This window comes from Vipera berus (genome assembly GCF_964194415.1).
Source record: "Vipera berus genome assembly, chromosome: 1".
Taxonomy (NCBI): Eukaryota; Metazoa; Chordata; class Lepidosauria; order Squamata; family Viperidae; genus Vipera; species Vipera berus.
The window spans coordinates 121,727,370-121,749,988 of NC_138202.1; the positions used below are offsets into that span (position 1 = coordinate 121,727,370).

Consider the following 22,619-nt stretch of genomic DNA (forward strand, 5'->3'; position numbering starts at 1 on the left):
TTCTTATACTTCATTCAGGGCAATTCAAGCCAGAAGACTAAATGTTCATTTCTTTCTATTTCTTCTAGCCAACTTAATATATATCAGAGCTGAGACCACTATTTTAAAAAAACAGGGTTAGGGTACCATTTATGCCCCTTCTGGTAGCAGTCCAGTTTCACATTTTTCCAGGAGCACAAAACATTCACACCCTTTCCATCCACCTACTGCATCTCACAAACACAGAGCAAAAGAGAAGGACCTCATTATGCTTCCCTTATAAGCAACAATGGAAGTGATGGTTTTGGCTTCTTTGATAGGGTGAAGGGGGGAAGAAAACAAATCAGATACCTGCATTTCTGCTTTTGCTGGTAGTGGAAATGCAACAAATTTGAATGCTAAAATGACTTTTTTGTGGCATTTTAGCACCACTGCTGAATGTTACTGGCAACAGGGATCCAAGATTACACTTTCTCAGGTTTATTCCTGTTCTAAAGTTACTCCAAATCTTTTTTTCCTTTTACATTTCCAGCACACAGAGATAAATTAACCTTTCCCATTGTGAATTAGTGCCTTCTGGGAATGAAAAACCAATAACACAATTCTACAAGCCTTTTAAAATATCACTTCAACTGACACATTATATAACGGTTAATTAGTTGTGAAACACTGATGGATAGGTTGGGAGGGGGGGAAAAAAGTATAAAGCCTTGCTTGGCTAAATGCCTGAAGGCAGCTGTTGTTTTGCAGGACTGGAGATACTCCCATCGCTGCCATCTTATCCATTAAGAAGGGTGTCTGGAAGACAAGACAGGAATGCCTTTAAAATCATACTGAAACATATGACCCACTTACCAGTGCACAATAGGTTTGGGCTCTCCTTGCACCCGAATGCGCAGGACCACATCTTGTCCTTCCAGTACTGTCTGGTCATTTAGTGCTATCTAGAAAAGAGAGCACCCAAGATCATGACAATTGACAAAGGGAGTTCAAAAACTTCCTCCCTCCCATCCTTCTGGTGGAATATAAGAGGCTACAGCTTGTTTCTTGCCGCATGCAGCAAACAGACCCAGATTCTACTCTACTCACAATCCAAAGTATTGCTTACAGCCTTACACCCTTGGATGATTATTATCCAAGTAGGTCAAAGCTGATGGCTTCTTCTCTGTGCTCTCATGCCATTTTCTAACCTCACCTCAAAACATGGTGCAGCCTTGAAGTTAACGTCTGCATGTGCTGCGGTCAGGCCACTCTCAGAGCGGGGTTGAACTTTCATAACAGGATGGTGCTGAGGGGTGACCGACTCGGGGAACTCTTCCAAGGGGCTCAGGTACTCTTCATCCGAGGTGACAGGGCTGATGACTTCACGGCGGGGCATCAATCGGCTGTGGATCTCTGGGGGAGCTGGACAAAATCAGAAGAATGTAACAGTACAGATTGGGCAGAGCCCAGCAAAATAGGAGAAAACAAAGAGAGCCCAAACTAATAGCAGGCAACTGAGTCAGCCACATATAACAAGCAAAAACTGACTTCTTAAATGATATCCCACAGTATTATTCTCCCCCATCCCATAGTTCTGAGAATTAAGGTATCTTCCTGCCTTATTTTATCTTATAATTTAATTTAACTGTATCTCATGATTTATGATTATTGTATTTTAGGATTATGATCATGATTTATGCACCGGAGACAAATTCCTTGTGTGTCCAAACACACTCGGTCAATAAAGAATTCTATTCTAAAGAATTCTATTACTAAAACAGCATGCTTGGGAATGCAAATAAAGCAAATGAGGGACTATTTGCCTGCCTGGACTCTTTTTGAAGTAACAAAAGTAATAATGTTTCCACACAGAAACAGGAATTCATCATATCAAGGATGGTTACTTGCTTATATCATCATTAATGATTAATCAGAAAGGGCAAATCTCTTCCTCTTTGTTAAAGAAGTACTACCCTTCACAAAGCTTTCCTCACTACTCAGTTAATGCTCCCCACTTTGTCAGAAAATTATACCAGGGTGAAATTTGCTGCACCTATTGCTGATCTATATCTTGTCACTACTGCTTCTGTCTCAAGGCACTTACAATCACCTGACTTCCCTCCATGAATAAAGGATTTTGCATACTGTGAGCCTATTGTACGGCAATGCTAGAATAAGGAGGGAAATACTATTGAGCTTCAATACAGCTAAAGACAGCTTAAGGTTGTCTCATTCATGAAATCTGGATTTCAAAAGAGTTTCAAGGGGGCATGCCAAGAAAAAAAATATGTTGCTAGGGAACGTTTTCTTCAGGGCATGTGGGGAAAGCCCATAGTCATACATACGAACAGGTTCTTCAAAAGTGTATTTTTCTTCAACCATAAGAAAATTAAGGCATAATCTGCTCAGGTCTCATGCAGTGTCTTATTATATAAAAAGTAAAATTGTGTGTCCTCCATAGTTCCCTACTTTACTCTGTGGGATACAACTATATTATTCACTCTTCCCACATGAATTTCCCTACTTGACTATTTACCAGAGAGTTGTAATTGAGAGAAAGTCAGGAAGGCAGCCACAGTATACTGTTACAATCCCTCTTAACACAAACATTGGCCCGAAGAGCCTAGGCTAGACTGGCTTTGTTGCTTTTACTCTGTCCCTTTCCCAGGATCTTAGCTGTCTATTATTTTTTTTACCTCTATTCAAGCCCCATGGCAATTGTTCCCTTTCTTTCCTTTGAACTATTCCATTGGGTTTTAGGATCAGTTGAGTACGCTGTAAGAAAAATGCCCATCTTCAAGCATCCCCACAGGCTACAGAACTCAGCTACAGAACTGTAGCTACTGCTACAGAAAACATTATCTCAACAAGACTATTTTCATTTCTATTAAAAGAAGTCTACTGGTTGATGTGAAGCAGAACAACAAAATCAGAAATGTTATACAATATGCAATCCTCCCAGGCCTGGATGTTTCATAGTTGAGATGCTCACCTGTTGAAATGCCACCTCACTGGAAAAGTAATCTTATCACATATGTACAAAATTATATTTCAGATAAAAAGCGAAAGCTAAACGGCCTCTCCTAAATATACCAGTATTTCACAAACAGGGTTTTGCTAGACTATGGCAGTACATTTAAACATGTCATTTCCTCCATCTAGATCCTTAAGTGATTACTGTAACATTTCCTAGTAAGACCTTTGTCTGAAGTGATGAAGACCTTATGCAGACTTCATCCACATCACTTCAAATTTATCAATTCATTTTTTGTAAACAAATGCACACTCTCGTCCAATTACTGACAGTTCAGAATACTAGTTAACAACCAGGAAGTCTCTTTAACAAGTCAAACTTCCTCAATCAGACCTAATTTGGTCAGCAGATGTGAGGACTACCAAGTATTGGGAAAAAGACCAATGTCCTAAATTCTTCGAAGCAATGTATTCGGGGAAGTGCACAATACTATCATCTATTTTTACACATCACTTCAGACTTCACACCAGCAGAGGTGACCCACACTCAGTAGCCAACTGCAGAAGTTTCAAATACATGAGTTTTTTAAAAAGATTTTTTATCTCACCTTTATTATTTTTTATGAATAACTCAAGGTGGCAAACATACCTAATACTCCTTCATCCTGTTTTTCCCACAACAACATTATAAAATGTTGGGCTAAAGAGAGTGACAGGCCCAAGGTTACCCTGTTGGCTTTCAGGCCTAAGGCAGGACTAGAACTCAGTCTCCTGGTTTCTAAGCCAGCACCTTAATCATTACACCAAACTGGCTTTATTTTTTTTAGTGTATACAAAATAAACCAGATAGCTTAGTATAAAGTATAGGGATCAAGTATGTATTTGTGTATGTGTCTGGAGAGAGAGAGAGAGAGAGAGAGAGAGAGAGAGAGAGAGAGAGAGAGAGAGAGAGAGAGAGAGAGAGAGAGAGAGAGGTGTCGGAGACAGGGTTTAAATCGTAGGCCCTTTTTCCCTACCTTTTTGCATTGTATTTTAGCTGTTATTTTATCAACTCAGGAGGTCAACATCCACAACAGTCTTTTATCTAGCCATAGTCCAGGCCTTGTTGGAGTCAGTCCTTATGTATGGGTATAAAATGAGAAACAACTTCTAATGTAAATCTGATGTGGCTATAACGTCATGTGAAAATGTCATCCTTTCAGAGCTACGTATATGAATTAGACAACAGAATCTAATGTGATCAAATTACAATTTGGTATAAAAGTAGTTTAGAACAAATGAAAAAATATGTAATTACAGAACTTGCCATAAGGCCTTCGCTAAGCAAGAAACAACATAAGCACTGTCAACAATACTTTCTTGTAAAATATTTCAAATGATACTACAGCCAATGCTTTCAGAGGTTTCCATTATTCATGGTTGGGTGGCGGAAAGAATTATGGCCAATCCATATCATCAAAGAAAAAGATATCAGCCAAGAATAGGGCACTCCAATCTTGGATAACTAACATTATCTGTTCATGCTGGCAGCAGCATTTTTGGCGTGCCGTCCCTGAAAAGGGCCAAGGTGACATTAATAGTTTGGACAATGAAAGCTTGTACTAAACTGGTAGGGCAGAGGAGGAATAGTTCTGAACCAGAACTTGATGGGAGAATCCAGTATAATGGATATAGTTGGGGGCATCAGACAAGGAGAAAGCAGAATATCATGATACTCCATGGTACTACTATCCAATGCTGCCCTATAAAAACAATAGGGAATTATTTAAAACAAATATTATTTATGGGGGCAGAGGAACAAGGAGGAGCAATATACTGATTCTACCTAAGATCCAAAAACTATATGACTTCTCAACTCTTCATTAAAACTGACTAGAAATCAGAGTATTTTCCTCAGATTACCCCCTTGTGACTTGTGCTGTAATTTACTTCATCCCCAACTCATCACTATAAGGTAAAAAGATTGGACAGCAAATCTCTCACAATCTGATGTACCCCAGCAGCAGGTGAAGATAATCAGTTCACAAATCAAACCAAACCCTAAACGTGAGATAAATAAGAAACCATAATTCATCTAATACGCCTTGCCCACAAAAAGTATATCTTGGCTTAACCTGACAGCCATGTTTAAACAACAATATACTAAGGTAACAGATTCTGTTCCAAAACCCTAGCCTACTTTAGCTATGTGGTGTTCTAGGTCAAATATACTGCCTTATTATTGAAGGCTTTGGAAATTCACTACGGTGGGTTTTTGCTTATAGGATATGCGTTTTGCTACCACACATTCCTTCCAATTCCCCTTCCTCCAGATGACTACAAAGGTACAACGAAAACAAAATAAATCTTCCTTCGCTCCTTCCCCTGACTTCCTAAATCCACTTTCGCTGAATAAATTCCAGCTCCAAATTAAGCTCACGATTGCCATGCTATGTAAACATACCTGAAGTTAAACGCCCTTTAACCCAGCGGACCTTACTTTTGTGAAAACGAGCACAGGATTGCGTTGCGGCACGAGCATCGGAAAGGGACGGCGCGTCCTTCCTGCGCCTGCCATCCCCCGCAGCAAACGGACTCTTGCAGACATCGCGATTGCTTTCGACTGGAGCCCCGCTTCGAGCTGAAACCCCGGCTCTCTTTATAGGGGATCTCCGCCAAGAGGGGAGAAACGGATCCGGCTAACAGGGTGGAGAGACGCCAGAACCGGGCCAGCAGCCAGCGCGCAACCCCTTCCCCTTTGCTCCTCAGCCGAGGGCGGCGTCCGCGCTCCACACAAGCAGCCCAGCCCCGCTAGTTCCCCTCTCTCACGTTTCAGACCAATCCATGGAAGGGCTGATTTGCATCCTTTCACAAAGTTTACTCGCACGTGCCCAGAAACCGTAACTCTCCGCCCTGAACTGTAGAATTGGCGGGTCAGGAGCTATAAAGACGCAGGCCAAGATAGAGCGATCGCCGCCCCTCCCGATCCCGCCACTTCTGCTCTGGTGGAGCCGGTCGTCTCTTCCTTCTCTCTTCCAAGCCTGCTGGCTGTTCGTCAGACAGGCTGGCCTAAACCGAGCCTTGTAGGGTAAAGGCAGCCTCATGCCTCGTTATTCAGCGGGAGCAGAAATGCTGGCCTAAGCGCCCCCCCATCCAGGACACTGAGAATCGAGCCTGACGCTGCTTCTCACATGCTGATGTGAGAATATGAACCTCTAACTCAGGGGTCTTCAAACTTGGCCCTTTTATGACTTGTGGACTTCAGCTCCCAGAATTCCTCAGCCAGCATTGCTGGCTGAGGAATTCTGGGAGCTGAAGTCCACAAGTCATAAAAGGGCCAAGTTTGAAGACCCCTGCTCTAACTCCTCTGGCCTTAAGGCACCGTCCTGGCTGCAGCCTCCAGGGCAGACTGGCTGCTCTGGCACCTTCCTTTCCCCCCCCCCAGCCTTTGCCCTTACCTGGCCGCACAGTTAAGATGGCACTGCAACAGGTCTCGGCCACCTCGTTGGTAGCACAGACGGTATAGAGACCGGCATCAGCCATGCGGGCGCTCCTAACCAGCAGAGTGTGGCGTTCGCCCTCCGCTTTGATGGGACGAGTGGTGCTGCTCCGAAAGGGGATGCCATCTTTTCGCCAAGACACTGCAGAAAAGACCATAGTCGGGGGAGATGTGGTATAAGTGAAATCTAGTGATTATTCTGCATTTGTCAAACAGTATTAGTTGTGGAAGAACTGTTGGTTTTGAAATCACATATAGTTCTGCCTTCCCTACATTTCATCAAGAGACAAGACTAGGTTTATCTTCTGTCTTTTTCTTAGAACATTTCCATGTCCTCATGAAGGTGGTGTCACGACATAATTTTTGTCGAGGGCCACGTGTAGACTTGGTGGACAAATGCGGAAAGCTGAACTTGAATGAGGCAAGTGGTAAAGTAAAATGATCAAAACATAAAGTATTTATTTATTTATTTATTTTATTGGATTTGTATACTGCCCTATTCCCGTAGGACTCAGTAAGGGTGCAAGAATATAAAACATGTTTTAATCCATTTTTCATAAGTTCATAAACTGCTAAGTTTAATAGATATCAACAACAGTAGCGTATTGCCACAGGTTTGGGTATGCGCTTCTCTCAGCAGATTACTTTTTTATTTTATTAATTTTTATTTTGAGGAAAAGCTAAGTATTCCAGGAATGAAGCCCAACAGACAAAAGTCTGGTATTTTCCATATGTAAGGTGAAGCATTATTAGAAGTAGATCAGAAATGTAGGTAAAATAAAAATTGAAAAACAAAGAACTTGGTTGGATCACCTTGTGCCATGTTCCTAAGCAGGATTTTATCAATGCAAATTGGACAATATAAAAATCATGATTGAATTAATATAGTATTTGTTATACCTATTGGGAAGAGACACTTCTGGGCATGAAACAATCAGAGAGCTATGAGTCTCCAGACTCCACAGATTCTCACGATTTGCTCTGCGTGTGGTACCCCTATGCATTTACCTTGTGGAGAAGGGTTGCCCGTGACGATGCATTTGAACAGCACCTCAGTCCCAGCTATGACCATTACATCATGGATGGGGATTTCAAAGATGGGAGCCTCAAGGGGATCTTCACCCGCTGAAATGTAGGAGTCATCAGAAGATTCTGCACAAAATGATGGAGAAACAGCAATTATTAGAAGACCTGCAAGGAGGAGGGCTAAGAGTCTGCAGACAGATCTTGCACTCCCCTTGCATGAGGAATGTATTAAACCGTAGCATCTTTTCAGAACAAGGAAGATAAAGGACTGCTTCCAAAATAAAATCCTGAGGGAATCCTTATTTTGGCTGGCATAGATGCTCAAAGTCCTTAATCTCCTTCAATATGTCTCCAATTTTTAAAGCATAGTTCTTGATATGATGCTATCCTTCTGTAACCACTAAGTCCTCAAAAGTAATAAAGCTGGCTTATCACATTCTAAGATACATATCACTTTTAATTATGTGGAAAGGCATACAATCATTTTCAGTGCTATATATTAGTGCAGGGATGTCAAACTGCCAGCTCATGGACCGGATGCGTCACACTAAAACCGCGCCCACCCCATTGCTGGCAATGGGGGAAAAGTCACGATATATGGTGACACATTACGTGACGTCACGAGTTTGACACCTGTGTATTAGTGTATAAAATAGAGAAGAAGGCAAAGAAAATGATTCAGTCTGGAAATATAAAATTACTGATCTATAATATTGTTACCGTATTTCTTGAAGCCAATTGATTCACAGTGGCTACACCTCTATACTGTACAGCAACGGACCCCAACCTTTGTGGCTTGGTGGCCCAACTGGGGGGGGGGGAGGAGAGGGGAACTGGGCCATGCACACGCTCTGGCCAGCCACTCATGCGACCCGATTCTGAGTAGGCCATGGCCTGGTAGTGGGCCCACAGCCTGGGAGTTGGGGACCAATGCTGTACAGTACTTTCCCCCCCTGCTTTTGCTTCCACCCCCCACCCCACCCACCCCCCACCCACAATTGATGAGTTGTGTTCCGATTCAGAACTCTTAGTCCTCTTACCATTTTGCGCAACAATTTCTACTATTTTCCTAAATCTGAATTATAATTAGCAATAACAGGAAATAACTAAAAGAACCTAGCATGACACAAACTTTTTCACCTTCTCTCACACAAGGACATTAAGAGGCTTGCCATCAAAACTCTCTTTTTAAAACAAACAGCTGAAGTGCAGTTGGACTCGAGCTTAACATAAGCAGCTAAAAACAAGGGAGTATTGTTTAAGTATACAAATCTATATAGAGAACCCAAAGAGGTAGACAGATAGGAAAGTGAAAAGAATGAGGGAGGGAAGAGATGAGAACATGTCCTCAGCATTTACTAATTCTTTTCGCAAATGCATCCTAGGTACCTAGGATGCCGTGAATTCAGTCTGTGCACAACCCAGGGCCTCTTCATGTTGTGTGGGAAGATGAGCCGTAGAGCATTTCTGCATGGCTTTGTCAGGTTCTTTCCCAATAGACCCACAAAACGTATTCCCTACCTGGTTCTGGTGACATTTGTCGGGACCGTCGGCCTTTGCCTCTGCTCCGTGCACTCTTCCCTTCTTGAGGTTGCAATGCATTGTCTTTTTTTTCTGTCGCTTTTCCAATCTTTCTGTCGAATTCTCTGCTTGTACCATGGATCCCTGCTTTGCTTCTGTCTGGGCCAGTTTCTGTCTTGGCCCAAGGTAGAGAATGTCCATCCTGTCCTGATTCCCGTTTCCGGCCATGTGAGGCTTCACTTAGGCCCTTTGATTCATAGCTGACTTTTGCTGCATTCAGAGGCCCTTTATCTGTGCTATCCTGGCTATTTAAAGCTGATACATGCAGCAAGTTTTTCCTTCCCCCTGGAGCAGCATGGGAGAGTGGACACTGCTCCACTTTCTGCCGCAGATCTTGGCCATTCAGTTCTGGTTCCTTTTGACCTCTGTTCTGTTCTCCTACCTCCTCAGTCATGGCTGCACTCCTCAACAGAATCCTTTGGGGGTTTTTGGGCTCATCCCTAGGTCCCACTAATCCCATGCTGGACAGAACCAGCTGCTGTACACCATGTGCATTTTCTGTAGCTGGGAAAACTTTCATTGGTTTAAGTTTGCGTGGCGGTGGAACCTTGGGGACAGATGACTCTATGGAGGTAATTGCAGTGGGTGACTTGAACAGTTCTTGGGATCGCCGCAGCTGCTGTTGAGACACGGTGCGTTTGATGCGCCCCAGTTCCTCAGTAAACTTTTGTTCCAGATCATGCACATGACTGGAGAAGCGGCCGCGCTCATCCAAAGAGGCTGCTTTCTGATGGAAGATATGACGCCGAGAAAATACATCTCCAAGTTCTGAACGAGTATCCTCTTGAAGGTCTTCATGAGAGCCAACCGAGAGGAAGGGACTGGCATTATCAAAAGCAGCCTGATCAAAAGAACGTGACTTGCGTAAGGGTTGCCATGTGTGACCTGCAAAAGGATTGTCATTCTGCTCCAGACTTTTCTGCCGCTCTTCAAAAAATTTGAGCTTGTCAACAATCTTGGAGCCCGACCGTGGCAGCTTGGGGGATGGGCGAAGGATGGACACGCGACTGGAAGCCTCACTCAGTGGTGTCTGGGGCCGTGACTCTCCTGTACCAACCTGAGAGTGGCCAGATGATTTAGGGCGCTTCAACTTCTCATCAAATTCCTCAGATGCCGTGTCCTGGAATTCATTGGGCATCAAGAGTTTTCTTCGAGGAGCCACAGGTGGTGTGGTACCATGGCTAGTTCCAGGTGGCTGGACTGGGCATTGCCCTGCTCTGGGGGTTACTGGGTGTTGGAGAATATCTGTGCTGGTTTTGCTGCTGCTATTGACACCATCCCTTCGATATCCACCATGGGGGAGGCTGCTGTGGTTGGAAAATAAGATAAGGTAAAGTTTGCTAAGGCAGGAGATCCTAAGAAATCGAGGGAAATGAGCACAAAGGATCAGACACTTATAGGAACATGAACTGTGATCATGAGGATCAGGGCTTGCAGTGACACCTGAGTTCAAATTACCTAGATGAAAGAGAAAAAGGGCAAGGAAATTGTCACTTCATTGAGAAGAAAAAGAGCTGTGACTATATCTTACCTGAATACATTAACCTAAACTGAAATGTTACTTCTGTGAGAATTTGTTTTTTACAGCATCAGTGTGCCTTTGGAATCATTTAAATGTTAAATTTTTGCTTCAGATTCAGTTCTGTAAAGCTGCTTTGGTGCACAGGAAGAGGTGAATTCAGTATCTGTCTGCAACTCTTTAAAAGAACTGTCTTTTCCTAACTGATGATTCCAGAAAAAGATGCAATAGATTTAACAAATTTCAGGCAGATGCCTGTACCTTTACCCATGCCTTTTTAGAACACTACACAGCCCTAATAAGTATGTATAAAAAAGGACACACTTATCTGGCTTCTTCTATATCACGTAGTTTAGCTAGGTATGTGAGTCTCCAAGGTCTATTCCTTCCACATTTAAAGGTAAAGGTAAAGGTAAAGGTTCCCCCGCACATGTGTGCTAGTCGTTTCCGACTCTAGGGGCCGGTGCTCATCTCCGTTTCAAAGCCGAAGAGCCAGCGCTTGTCCGAGGACATCTCCGTGGTCATGTGGCCGGCATGACTAGACGCCAAAGGCGCACGGAACGCTGTTACCTTCCCACCGGAGTGGTCCCTATTTTTCTACTTGCATTTTTACGTGCTTTCGAACTGCTAGGTGGGCAGAAGCTGGGACGAGTAACAGGCGCTCACTCTGCTACGCGGCACTCGGGATTCGACCCACCAAACTGCCGACCTTCCGATCGACAAGCTCAGCGTCCTAACCCACTGAGCCACCGCGTCCCTTAATTCCTTCCACATTTAACATCCTGTAATTTGTATTAAAGATAGGTTATACTTTCTAACCAAAGTTTTTGTTCCCTTTGAACAATATCATTCTATGAGTAAACCAGGGAGAATCCATCTGTCAATCTTATTTGATAAATGTGATGCATCCAGTTAGTATCCAAGTTGGAAAAAAATATGGAAATCAGCCAGTTCAGCAGTGATATATCAAGCTATTGGGAGTAAGGCTGGGTTGAGTTGTTTGGAAAGAGGGGAGATATAGGGAAGCCCTTGCACACTTAGAAAGTCAACAGAAGGGAGGAGAATACACAGCTGCATCCTTTTCAAACATGGTTTTTTCTACAGACACAGTTAATTCAATGGTTCATACAAACAGGCATTCATTGCAATGTCATCTTAATATGTTCCAAGAAACGTACGTACATTCAGATATGTACACAGAGTCAAACAAACCAGGACAATGGTGCATGTGTCTATGGTATCACAGCCTTTTCTTCACTTTGTTATAGCAGGCAGGCTGTATTGATAAGCACGAGGAAAAGGTGGGGAAGGCAACCTTAGGAAGGAAGAAGTGGCAAATGAAGGAGTCTTTAAGCATCACTTGTTCTTCTAGACACATCACTTAGTTCTATCCACAATTAGATTCTAACTGTATTTTCACTGCTTCTGCAATTCATCAGCTTTACTGCCATTTTCAGTATCCACTGAATCTTATTTTTCATTTTTAAGGAAAACAACTGGCCACTTAGTTTCTTATTATAACAGAGCATTGAAGAATAAAATCTGTGGGCAGCACATGCTAATAGCTCAGACGTTAGAGGGAATCTTGAGGGGGAAAAATTAGGCCATCATACATACATACATACATACATACATACATACATACATACATACATACATATATATATATATATATATATATATATATATATATATATATATATGCAGTATATATATATTGTTTTACCTAGTTTATTTATTTGTATCCTGCCTTTATTATTTTTACAAATAACCCAAGATGGCAAACGTATCCAATACACCTTCCTCCTTCTACTTTTCCCCACAACAAGGGCCCTGTGATGTGAGTGGGGGGTGAGAGAGTGACTGGTTCAAGGTCACCCAGCTGGCTTTCATGGCTAAGGTGGGACTTGAACTCATGGTCTGCCACTTTCTTGCCTGTTGCCTTAACCACTAGACCAGGACCCCTGCACTAAACCAAACTAGCTCACACAACTAACCTATGCTAACAATACTAAAATATCATGACTATTCAGGTTCATTGAGTCACATCTCTTAACTACCAGTAGCCAAACACTTCCTCATGCTGACATTTTTGGGAAAAAGTGATGAGAGTCTACTTAGCTTAAGTTCATAAAAGACTTCCTTCTCAAAAGTTTATAGAATTTTCTCTTGATTTCATTTAAGCCAAGGGTAGGCAATATGGTGTTTTCTGAGTGTTTTGACTAGAACTCTCATCATACCTCAGTACTATACATACATCGATGCTTCTGGAAATGTAGTCCAAAATATCTAATGGCCACTGCTCTCCAGGTCCATGAATCTTGTAAGTCTGCAGTAACCTCTGTTTTTTTACTTAGCTCAATAGAGCTCCTGACAGCATTGGGAAAATTCTGAAAACCCTGAATAAGCAATTTTTTTGTTTTTGTACCTCAGTATTCAGCACAAATGTAAGCAGTTTCCCACAATATATTATCCAGTCAAAATTGGCCTTTCTAATCATATAAATGCAGCGTCTTTAAAAGTGGAGCTCAAACCATTCAATTACTTTCTGATTTGCTGGTATGAACATTGACACTCGAAATGGAAGTTGGCATATTAATCAGCAAAGCAACAGTAAGAATTGCTTTTATGATGTCAGATCCCGACAATGTTGTTTCATTCTCTCTGAGGTCTATATCTGACCATGAAATCTGAAAGCCAATCTTTAATATTGCTGTTAAGTGGTATTTAGAGAGCCAGTTTGGTGTAGCGATTAAGGCATCAGGCTAAAAAGTGGGAGGATATGAATCCTAGTCCCACTTTAGACATGAAGTCACCTGGATGATCTTGAGCCAGTCATTATCTCTGAACCCTAGGAAATAAGCAATGGTAAACTACTTCTGAATGTTGCCAAGAAAACTACAGGGACTGGTCTAGGCAGTTACCAGGAGTCATCACTCTCTCACAGGTATCCCCCTCCCTGCAAAAGGTATTTATTTTCTTGGTTTTTATGTAGAATTATATGTCTGCAATTGTTGCATTTCATGTTTTCTCCCTTCTTTTTATAAGTAGACAATATGATCATACTGTTTTAAAAAAGCATTTCTCACTGTTACCATTCTTAAATGCAGGCTGGCATGACAAAATGTATTGTTAAATTGTTATGAATTTTGTTTCAGATTAATTTCTGCACTTTGTGAGCTAAGGGCAAGAGGAGTCAATAGTTCTCTGATAAACCTCCAAGTGGCCTCAACGACTCTCAGAAAGAATACTAATGATCAGATGACTGCAAGGAATATAAATCCTTCCATTCCCCCCCATTCAGTCAGAACTGAAGAAGCTTCTTGGATAAGAAGCAAAACTTCTTGAAGGGAAAACCAAAAAAGTCCAGTTGCCTTTTGAAAAAGCACTTTTGGTGCAATGTACAGAGGAGGCTGGCCTGCTATGATAATTATAATTTGGGGAACAAGTCTTCCTAAATAGGAACCCCTTGGTTAGCAAATGTCATCTCTTCTCCTAGTCCTGTAACATTCCAGTTTACCTCTTTCAAGGAAATGCTGCTTTATGCTTGATTTGAATATTCCATTCTACCACACAGTAGAAAAATCCATGCGAGCTGCAGGAGACATTATGTGGCTCATCTGATGCCAGCTGCAAAGCACAGGCAATTTGCTGCAAACTATCAAGAACTCCAGGCAGCTGGTCACCCTTCGTAAAACAGGATTAGCCTTCTCCTGGTACTTCAAGAATATTTGTTGGTCCATCCTTGTATTTGTAGGGCAGAGTAGCTACATGCTGAAAGCCCAAAAAAGTTCATATCTCTCCACCATGCAATGAGAAAAATGTGTTTGTGTGTGTGTGTGTTTTCTTACAAAGTTCTCTGTCCTTCCTTTCCCATCTCAGTCCAAAAACAGTCATCTCTATTGAAGTGTGATTTTGCCAGAAGGAAACATGGATTTATAATAACTTTTATTTGCAGTGTCCTGGGTATATGCTCAGAATCAGCCGGGTTGTGGGAGTGTAAGGCTCGTGAATTCTATAAAATGATTTGATCGTGGATGAGAGGGCTGACCCTATTATCAAAATCTGCTTGGGCATGTGGGGTGCACGTGGGGATGCTTGCAATCAGGCTGCATTCATGTCTCTTGTAAAGCAACCTGGTTTAAAAGTAACTCTAGGAGATGAAACAATACAACAGATATGTAGAACATTGCTGGTGGAAAACAACGAGCAAATGCACTCCAACATAGGAGACAGCCTTTATTAGAAATTATTTTGTGGCAGTAAGAGCAACAAAGAGGCCTTATTTCCCTTATTGCATCCACAAATAGCCAGCTAAGGGTCCTGTTTCAAGTGACCAGGTCCTTGTAGAAAGGGACCAGGAGAACCCTTGTGGGGCTGCTGTGAGAGTTATTCTAAGCATCTTTTGGATGCTTAGATAAAGTCACTTGGACTTTGCTTTGAGTTGGACTCAAGTTGGATGGATCCTAAGGGAATGACTTAGGCATGTCTTTACTTAATTATCTAGGCAGAGGTTCAGCCAGTTGGTGCTGAGAAAGTAGATAGGTTCCTTGAAATTCTGAGCTCTCTCCCCCGCATCCTGAATCAATGACCCTCCTTTTTGGTCAAGGCCTCCTAGGAGATGACATGTGGCTGGGTTCAAGTGGTGCTTAATGCCACTTTGTGGAAGTGGGAGAGGGAGGGTACATGTGTTCTGCCTACTGGAAAGAGGTGGTGTTTCACTACTTCCTTCTCAAGAGGTCAGCCATGAACTCAGTTGTATCAAATCCATTCTTTTTAAGAAAGGTTGTTGAGAAAGTGTTTTTTTTAATTTCATGCAGGATCCAATATGGGTCAGTCACTGGGACTAGAGATTTAGTCCCCCGAGCTTTCAGACTTGTGCTAAACCCTTCTTTTTAATTTCATGTTTTTTTATTAATTGTGTATCTGTATAGTATATCCCAGGATGGTCACAAAGGATTATTTTATATAATACAGGCAGCCATATAAAATTTTCTAATGAATAAATAAAATTTGAGTCTGAATGACCAAGAACTGGCAAAGAAAGATCAGTGATGGAAATTATCCAAAGAATCAGTGCCAACGCTAGGCAGTTCAAGAATCGTGAATACTATATTGGAAACCTTTAATATTAAATAAAAGAAATGCATAGCAAATGATATCTCTTTTTGTTTCTTTTCCTATTTGTGGATTTTTATTCCCTGACAGATATAATCTGATTTCATGCCTGATTTTAGTTGGGAATTCTGACTTATCATACATTGTAATTTGTCGGTACAGTAATTTTGTGACCTCTTGATGTTTTGGACTTCCATTAACCTCAGCCAGTATGATCCATAATCTCAAATCATTATATTTGCAATTCAAAATACCTGTTGGGCCCCAGTCCTTAATCTAGAGCTTTTAAGGAATGCAGAAGAAAAGATGAAACAAAGCTTTAATCCTTAATACTTTAAACAAGTAACCTATGTGTGCTTAATTTGGCCTGGGATACAAACTGATATTGTCTGTTTGTTCATGAGCAAAGATACCCACACATTTGTAGATTGAAATGGCTCATTTAGTCATAGCAATGTTTTTGTTGGCTCCCTCTACTATTATCAGGCATGTTAAGATTAATAACCACGCTTGAATTCAAACCAGAATATAGCATCACAGTTTTATACATATCTGGATTTCTTTTCTTTTTAGTTTAGAATGTGAGGTTCAATGAAAATAATGCAGGAACTAAACTACAAGAGCGAAGGAGGAGAGCTAGGTTGGGACTGATATGGGAGGTGACAGGATTGCAAGTGGGTGGGTGGAATGGTAATACCTACCTCTGTAATTTTTTTTGCCTCACAACCACAATCTTTAAGAGTGATAGCAGGACTGTAGGGGTAAAGAAAGAGACTGCAACAAAGGAGGGTGTAGCAGAATAAATGAGTGTAGGAAGCTTCAATGGGTTGAGAGTGCAGTCAGGGCTGTGAAAGGAAGGCGCTATGAAGTGGGGGAGGGTGAGATTGGGATTAGGATGAAGGGGCTCAGGAGGGATTTAGTGGTGCATAATTGGGGATTATGACTGGGGATTAGGGAAAATGATGGTCCCAGCACAATGGCCCCTGCACCCCACTCCATGGCCCCGTGGCTACTTACACGTGCAGGGAGAGGGCACGGCCCCGGTACAGGCTGAAGGCACTGCCGTAGGGGTCGCTCCCCAGAGACAGGCTGTCCTCGGTCCCCGGGGCCACACCAATCAGCTCCGCCCGTGACGCCCGTACCAGCGGCTCCACCCCCAGGTGCCGGGCCTCGGCAGGTGCTTGCCTTGGAATGCTGGGGTGTAGGTAAGGTCCTCCCACTGGGAGCCCAGCCTCTGGATCCTTTTCCAATACTGTGGTCTGGCTCTCTGACCAGCTGGCCTGCTCATCTGGCTGGGACAGACCTGGCGCCGAGGTCGGCGTTGTCTTCATGGAGGCATCCACCAGCGTGTCCGACTCCCCTGTTGGAAAGACAATCAAGACCTGATCAAAGAGGCTGGAAACTGCCTTTCCCCTGAGGAACAATGCAGCTTTGGGCTAGAATTGGGAAGCCTCGAGAATCATAGATGGAGGAGAGGAGCTAGCACTGAACTGCACTGATAGATAGAGCAGCAAGAATGAGGAGATAAGGGCTTTTGTTTTTTCCCAGAAGGGACCTGGGATATTTCATGATTTCACACGTGTTGTTGCTTCATTCAGAATGCCTATTATTTCCTACTGGAACACAGCACCAGTGCCAAGTTAAGCCCCTGGCATTAAAGTAAGTATTATTGTAATGCTTGAGAGACACTGATCTCAAAACAGAGATGAGAAGAGCATGAAACAAAGTGCTAAGAACAAGAAAGTAATGGCTGCACTGAAGGTTGACTAGAGATCAGAAGGGAGGAAGCCCACCCAGAACACACAAGACATTCCAAATACCTCTGCATTTCACCCCCTCATTAATGGGTGTAAAGCTTAGGTTGTTCCTATAGGGATTGGAGGGGGGGAAATAAGGGCAAAGTTGTAGGTCCAAAGGGAAGAGGTGATATTAGGAGGGCAAGACTGTGCTGTGAACCAATTACTGAGTTCCTTATTGCTTCCTGAATAAGCCTGCAGTGTGCTGCCACCACGTGGCTGTTTTGGGGAAATTATAATATGCTATCTTATCTGGGTAGCCAACTCCTCCTTCCCTATGACATATTTCCTCCTTCTCTTGATCATGTGCCTTACACCCCTCCCCTTTCTGGGATGGACTTCCTCCTTCTTCTCGCTGAGGGCTCTCCTCCTCCATAACCGGCAGATACGCATGCAGACACTGGGAGTCGTAACTGTCTTTTGACCTTGAATTACCATCTACACATCATCTGTCTACACCTTGTCTGCTGTAATCTCATCTGCATGCAAATAAAGGTATTTCTGGATGATCAAGGTATTTCATGAGTTCTGCTATCTGGAAAAGAGCTGTTAACAGTGATAACATCTGCTTATACAGACCAGCACAGGGGTCTTAACAAAGGGATCAATCACAATACAGCAGCTTGATCCAGAATATGCAGTAATCTCACTTACTGAGAGTGCCTTACCAACATTATCTATTTTGGCTAAGTGCAGGTAGTCCTCAATTTATGATCACAACTGAGCCCAAAATTTATTTTGCTAAGTGAGAAATTTGTTAAATGAGTTTTGCCCCATTTTATGACTTTTTTTGCCACATTTGTTAAGTGAATCACTGCAGTTGTTAAATCAGTAACACTGTTGTTAAGTGAATCTGGCTTCCCCATTGACTTTGCTTATGTGAAGGTCACAAAAGGTTATCGGGTAGCCATGGGACATTGCAACCGTCATAAATATGAACCACTTATCAAGCATCCGAATGTAAACGATGTGACCTTGGGGATGCTGCAATGGCCGTAAGTGTGAAAAATGGTTATAAGTCACTTTTTTCAGTGCTGTTGCAACTTCAAACAGTCATTAAGTGAACTGTTGTAAGGCGAGGACTATCTGCAGAGAGTTGAATTCAGCAAGGAGGAACCCTCAATCCCCATATACAGTAAATCACACAGCACTAGGCTTTGGAGGTTATTTTACAAAGTATCCGTGTTTTTTAATGGCACAGAAATGATGAAAAGAATGGCAGAATCTCTCTTATAACCGATTATGGCTCAGTAAAAAGAATCCTGAGAAAGCACAGAAAGTATCATCTTCAAAATATTTCAAGGGGACTGATCCAGAAATAGGGAAGGAACTATTCTTAGAAGAAACCTTGAAAGAAATACGGTAGATGGCTTACCTTGCCAATTAGTTCATTTAGGAAATTCCACTATCACAGAGTTGCTACTAAGAACATCTGCATTATTTTGCTTTTTGAATGCATAACTAAAGGCATTTAAGACTTTAAAGAAATGAATCTATCATGCTGCGTTAAAAAGCAGCAGTAAATATGCTTGCCAAAAGATATTCTTAACCAGTCATTTCTGGTTGATTAGCCTATGCTTAGGATGACATCCTATAGAAATATGTGCTCTGGTTTCCAAATCTCAGAGCAAAGTCCTTATGCGATTTTATGTGTTAATGCTATCAGTGAGGGAGCTCACTGTCTCTCCCCCCCCCCCCCCGTGACCAGCAAAACAAGAATTAAGTTTCCATTTCTTGGCTGTACTGACAATTATTATGATAATTTGTGCAGCTGCTGTATATATTAATTTTTCTACTGTTTTTAAGTTTTCACCACCCAGAGTCACTGAGTTGAGATGATCAACAGTAGAAAAATAATTAATTAGCTCAGTAAAATAATAACAGTAGGAGGACCCCCTGCAGGTTTATTAAGGATGCAGAATTTTGAATTTCTGAGTGTAGATTAAAACATACAGTAGATAAGAGTAAGAAGGACTATTTCTACAATAGACTATTTGTTCATCTAGACCATGATTTCTCCTCCATTGGCAATAGCTTTCCAGAATCTCAGGTAGAAATTCTCTTCCATCCTTTGGTATTTAATCCTTTTGAATGAAAATGTAATGAAAAATGAAAAGATCAAAATTTAGTAAAACAAATTAGAGATTTAAATTGTGCACATATAAAGAGGATATATAATGCTTTAATTGAATTGGATTCGGAAACGGAACTGGTTAAAGACTGTATGATAAAGTGGGCACAAAATATTCAGGAACCAATTTTGTTGGACACCTGGGAGATAATTTGGGTCAGAAATGTTAAATTTACTCAGGCTCAAAACTTAAGAGAAAATTTTTATAAAATGTTTTATAGATGGCATCTGGATCCCAAGAAGTTGTCCAACATGTAACCTAATTTACAGTCTAAATGTTGGAGATGTGGTAGTTTAGAAGCTACCTATTTTCACATGTGGTGGACTTGTAGAAATATAAAAGCTTTTTGGATCAAAATTTGGTGGAACATTCAAAAGATTTTTAAGAGAAAGATAAAGTTTTCTCCGCAATTGTTTTTATTGGGTATTGTTGTAGATTGTGATGTTAAAGAAACTAACTTGATGTTGAACATGATAACAGCAGCACGGTTACTGGTGGGACAATATTGGAAGAAGGATAGTTTGCCCACTATAGAAGAATGGGTGTTTAAAGTTTCGAATCTTGCAGAAATGTCTAAGATTTCTGCTTATTTGAAAGATCATTCACAGGAAAGATATATTTCAGTTTGGAGGAGATGGATAAATTATATTCAGAACAAATACTAAAAAGTTCCATTTAGCTTATGAGTAGATTTTAGTGGGATATTGTTATTGGTACTTTGTTTGTAGTTATGTTAAAGGGGAGTTAAAGCACATTATGAATTTGGTTAATTGTATATTATGCATAATTTTTATTTAGAATATGATTATTGTAACTATAATCCTGTATTTAGCTCTGGGAAGTGGGGGGGGGGAAGTGGGCGGGTTTGGGGTGGGAGGGATTTGGGGATATATTGTAAAATTTTGTTTTTGTAAAACTCTTTAATAAAAAAAAGAATGAGAATGTAAGGAAGCGAAAGAGGAATTTTCTCCATGCAATAACATGTTCGGTCCCTGGCTGTGGTCTTTCTTGTTGATGAAAGTCACAACAGTAGCTCACTTACACTGTTTACATATGCGTTATATGCAGTGGTGGGATTCAGCCAGTTCGCACCACTTCGGCAGAACTGGTAGCTCATTTTTTGTTGCCCAGGCCAAGAATGGACTTCCGGAAGTGGCATCCACACAGAGAACCGGTTGTTCACATATTTGAATCCCACCACTGGTTATATGTCACCTCTCTTTATCCAGAACAGTTTGATGCCTCATGCTTGATTTTCCAGTTTTAGGAAACCACAAACTCTGTAAGGATAGTACTGTTACTTTCCTTAGAATAATGAATGGAGATCATTCACTCAGTTGTATGGGTATACAGTATCTACAGGAACACTGAATTGGCAGCTAAGTTTAATAACTGACTGGTGATCTCAGCCCTTGATAACAAACCAGATTCTATCTGTGAAACCTTGTCCCTTAAGATGGCATGTTGGAGCAGGCTAGAACTTGTGTATGTTCTAAGGAACAATATTTTCTAACTGATGACAGTTCAAACTTTCTCAAAGCTCACAAGCAGATCATGATCATTTTAGTTCCCATGAACTTACATAATTCCTTTTTTCATAATTACAAACTTCCTATATCAAATTACTTCCTTCTATCAATCCTAAAATCTCCATTGGATGATTCTGGGTTTCCCCATATTATGAAAATGAGGGGAAAAAATCTCAGAAATTCTTCACATTTCAAACCAGTCAAAGAGACTGCCTTAATTAATTCACTAAAAAGGGGGTGGGAAATTTATCTTTCAGTTGTCAACATTTTGTGTTTATGTCAGACTAGCCTTAAAGATACTTTTCTGAAATTGGTGTAGTTCCTGCTTCCTTGATCTTGCCCACCTCTGTGAGGTTTGACAATTGGCTTAATTCAAAACAGAAGTCTGTTTAAAAATAAATTCCTCTCTGGGATGTGTAATTATCTTTCTAATATGTTGGAGACGTATGTGAAGTAATAGTAATAGTATTCTGCAGGGAATGCAAAGAAGCTATACTGTGATCTTCCCTTTTGAGTTCTGCAAAATCCATATGGTTTGATATAAAATCACCTTATTTATTAAAGTTCTATGTTGGTCAGTGTGCCCTGGCTCTGAGGGAAGATGTTACAAGCGAGTAGTCTCACAGGGATGCAGTAACTCTCACTAGTGACCAGCAAGAGGCTGAACAGAGGCTTATGGTCAAAGAAACCCAGATACTAGGGACAAAAGTAGGTCAGAATAACATGGTTTTCACATCCTTTTTGCCTGTGGTGGACAAGTCAAACATGTATGGTTTCTCTGTATAGACACTGTGTAGCCTGTAATATCTATGTAAGGTTCCATCTCCCAGGAGTTCAAGAAAAAGATTTTAGACAAGGAATGGAAATTTGGATGGAAACCAGAGATTCCCAGAGCTGCCTACAGAACTGTAACCCCTTTTTTGTGTGTGTGATTGTTACTGATGAAAATAAGTGTCGGTGTCTCACTTCATTTTGAGGTGGGAATCACATCAAAACTGTTATGCAAATCATAAGGGAACAATAACAGGAAAGTTGCAGGCTGGAATTACAGTGGCAGGCAGCCTGGGACATCAGCACAAATGTCTTCAAGGGGTTGAGATATACTTTTAGTTCTGCTCATAATACTTTGCAACTCCCTGCCTGGCTTCTGCTCACCTGTAGGGGAGCTGTAGGTTGTTTCATCCTGGAGATGGCTGCGTTGGGTCACCTGTGTACTGCTGGCATCATCTTCTCCCGGCTCCGAGTCTAAGCAAGAGAAAGAACAAAGTGAATAGAGAACCTTAATGGGGAAGTTGAGCATGTCTTTATCCTGGGTGCTCCATCAGATTTATCAGAACTAGACAAAACAGCTATAAAGAGAGTCCATTTGACTCAGATGTCCTTGATAAGATTTTGAAAGTCCAGCTTTTAACACCTGGAAAAATGAAAGGATAAGACAAATTTCTAATTCTGCGTATAAGTAAAATATGTATGACAAACATTAATTTGAAAGATCCAAGCATCTGC

The 22,619-nt window shown here is 41.5% G+C and overlaps 1 protein-coding gene across 1 annotated transcript in view; it reads right to left on the minus strand.

The window, feature by feature from the left end:
- SPEG (striated muscle enriched protein kinase) overlaps nucleotides 1-22,619 on the minus strand; it is a 139,272-nt gene that overhangs the window by 60,423 nt on the left and 56,230 nt on the right. Inside the window, exons 2-8 of the mRNA XM_081343449.1 lie at nucleotides 22,269-22,358; nucleotides 16,674-17,016; nucleotides 8,960-10,326; nucleotides 7,421-7,564; nucleotides 6,372-6,554; nucleotides 1,175-1,383; nucleotides 835-923 (exon numbers count right to left, since the gene is read on the minus strand). Coding sequence (XP_081199575.1) covers nucleotides 835-923; nucleotides 1,175-1,383; nucleotides 6,372-6,554; nucleotides 7,421-7,564; nucleotides 8,960-10,326; nucleotides 16,674-17,016; nucleotides 22,269-22,358 — 2,425 coding nt within the window. The remainder of the gene's footprint in view (nucleotides 1-834; nucleotides 924-1,174; nucleotides 1,384-6,371; nucleotides 6,555-7,420; nucleotides 7,565-8,959; nucleotides 10,327-16,673; nucleotides 17,017-22,268; nucleotides 22,359-22,619) is intronic.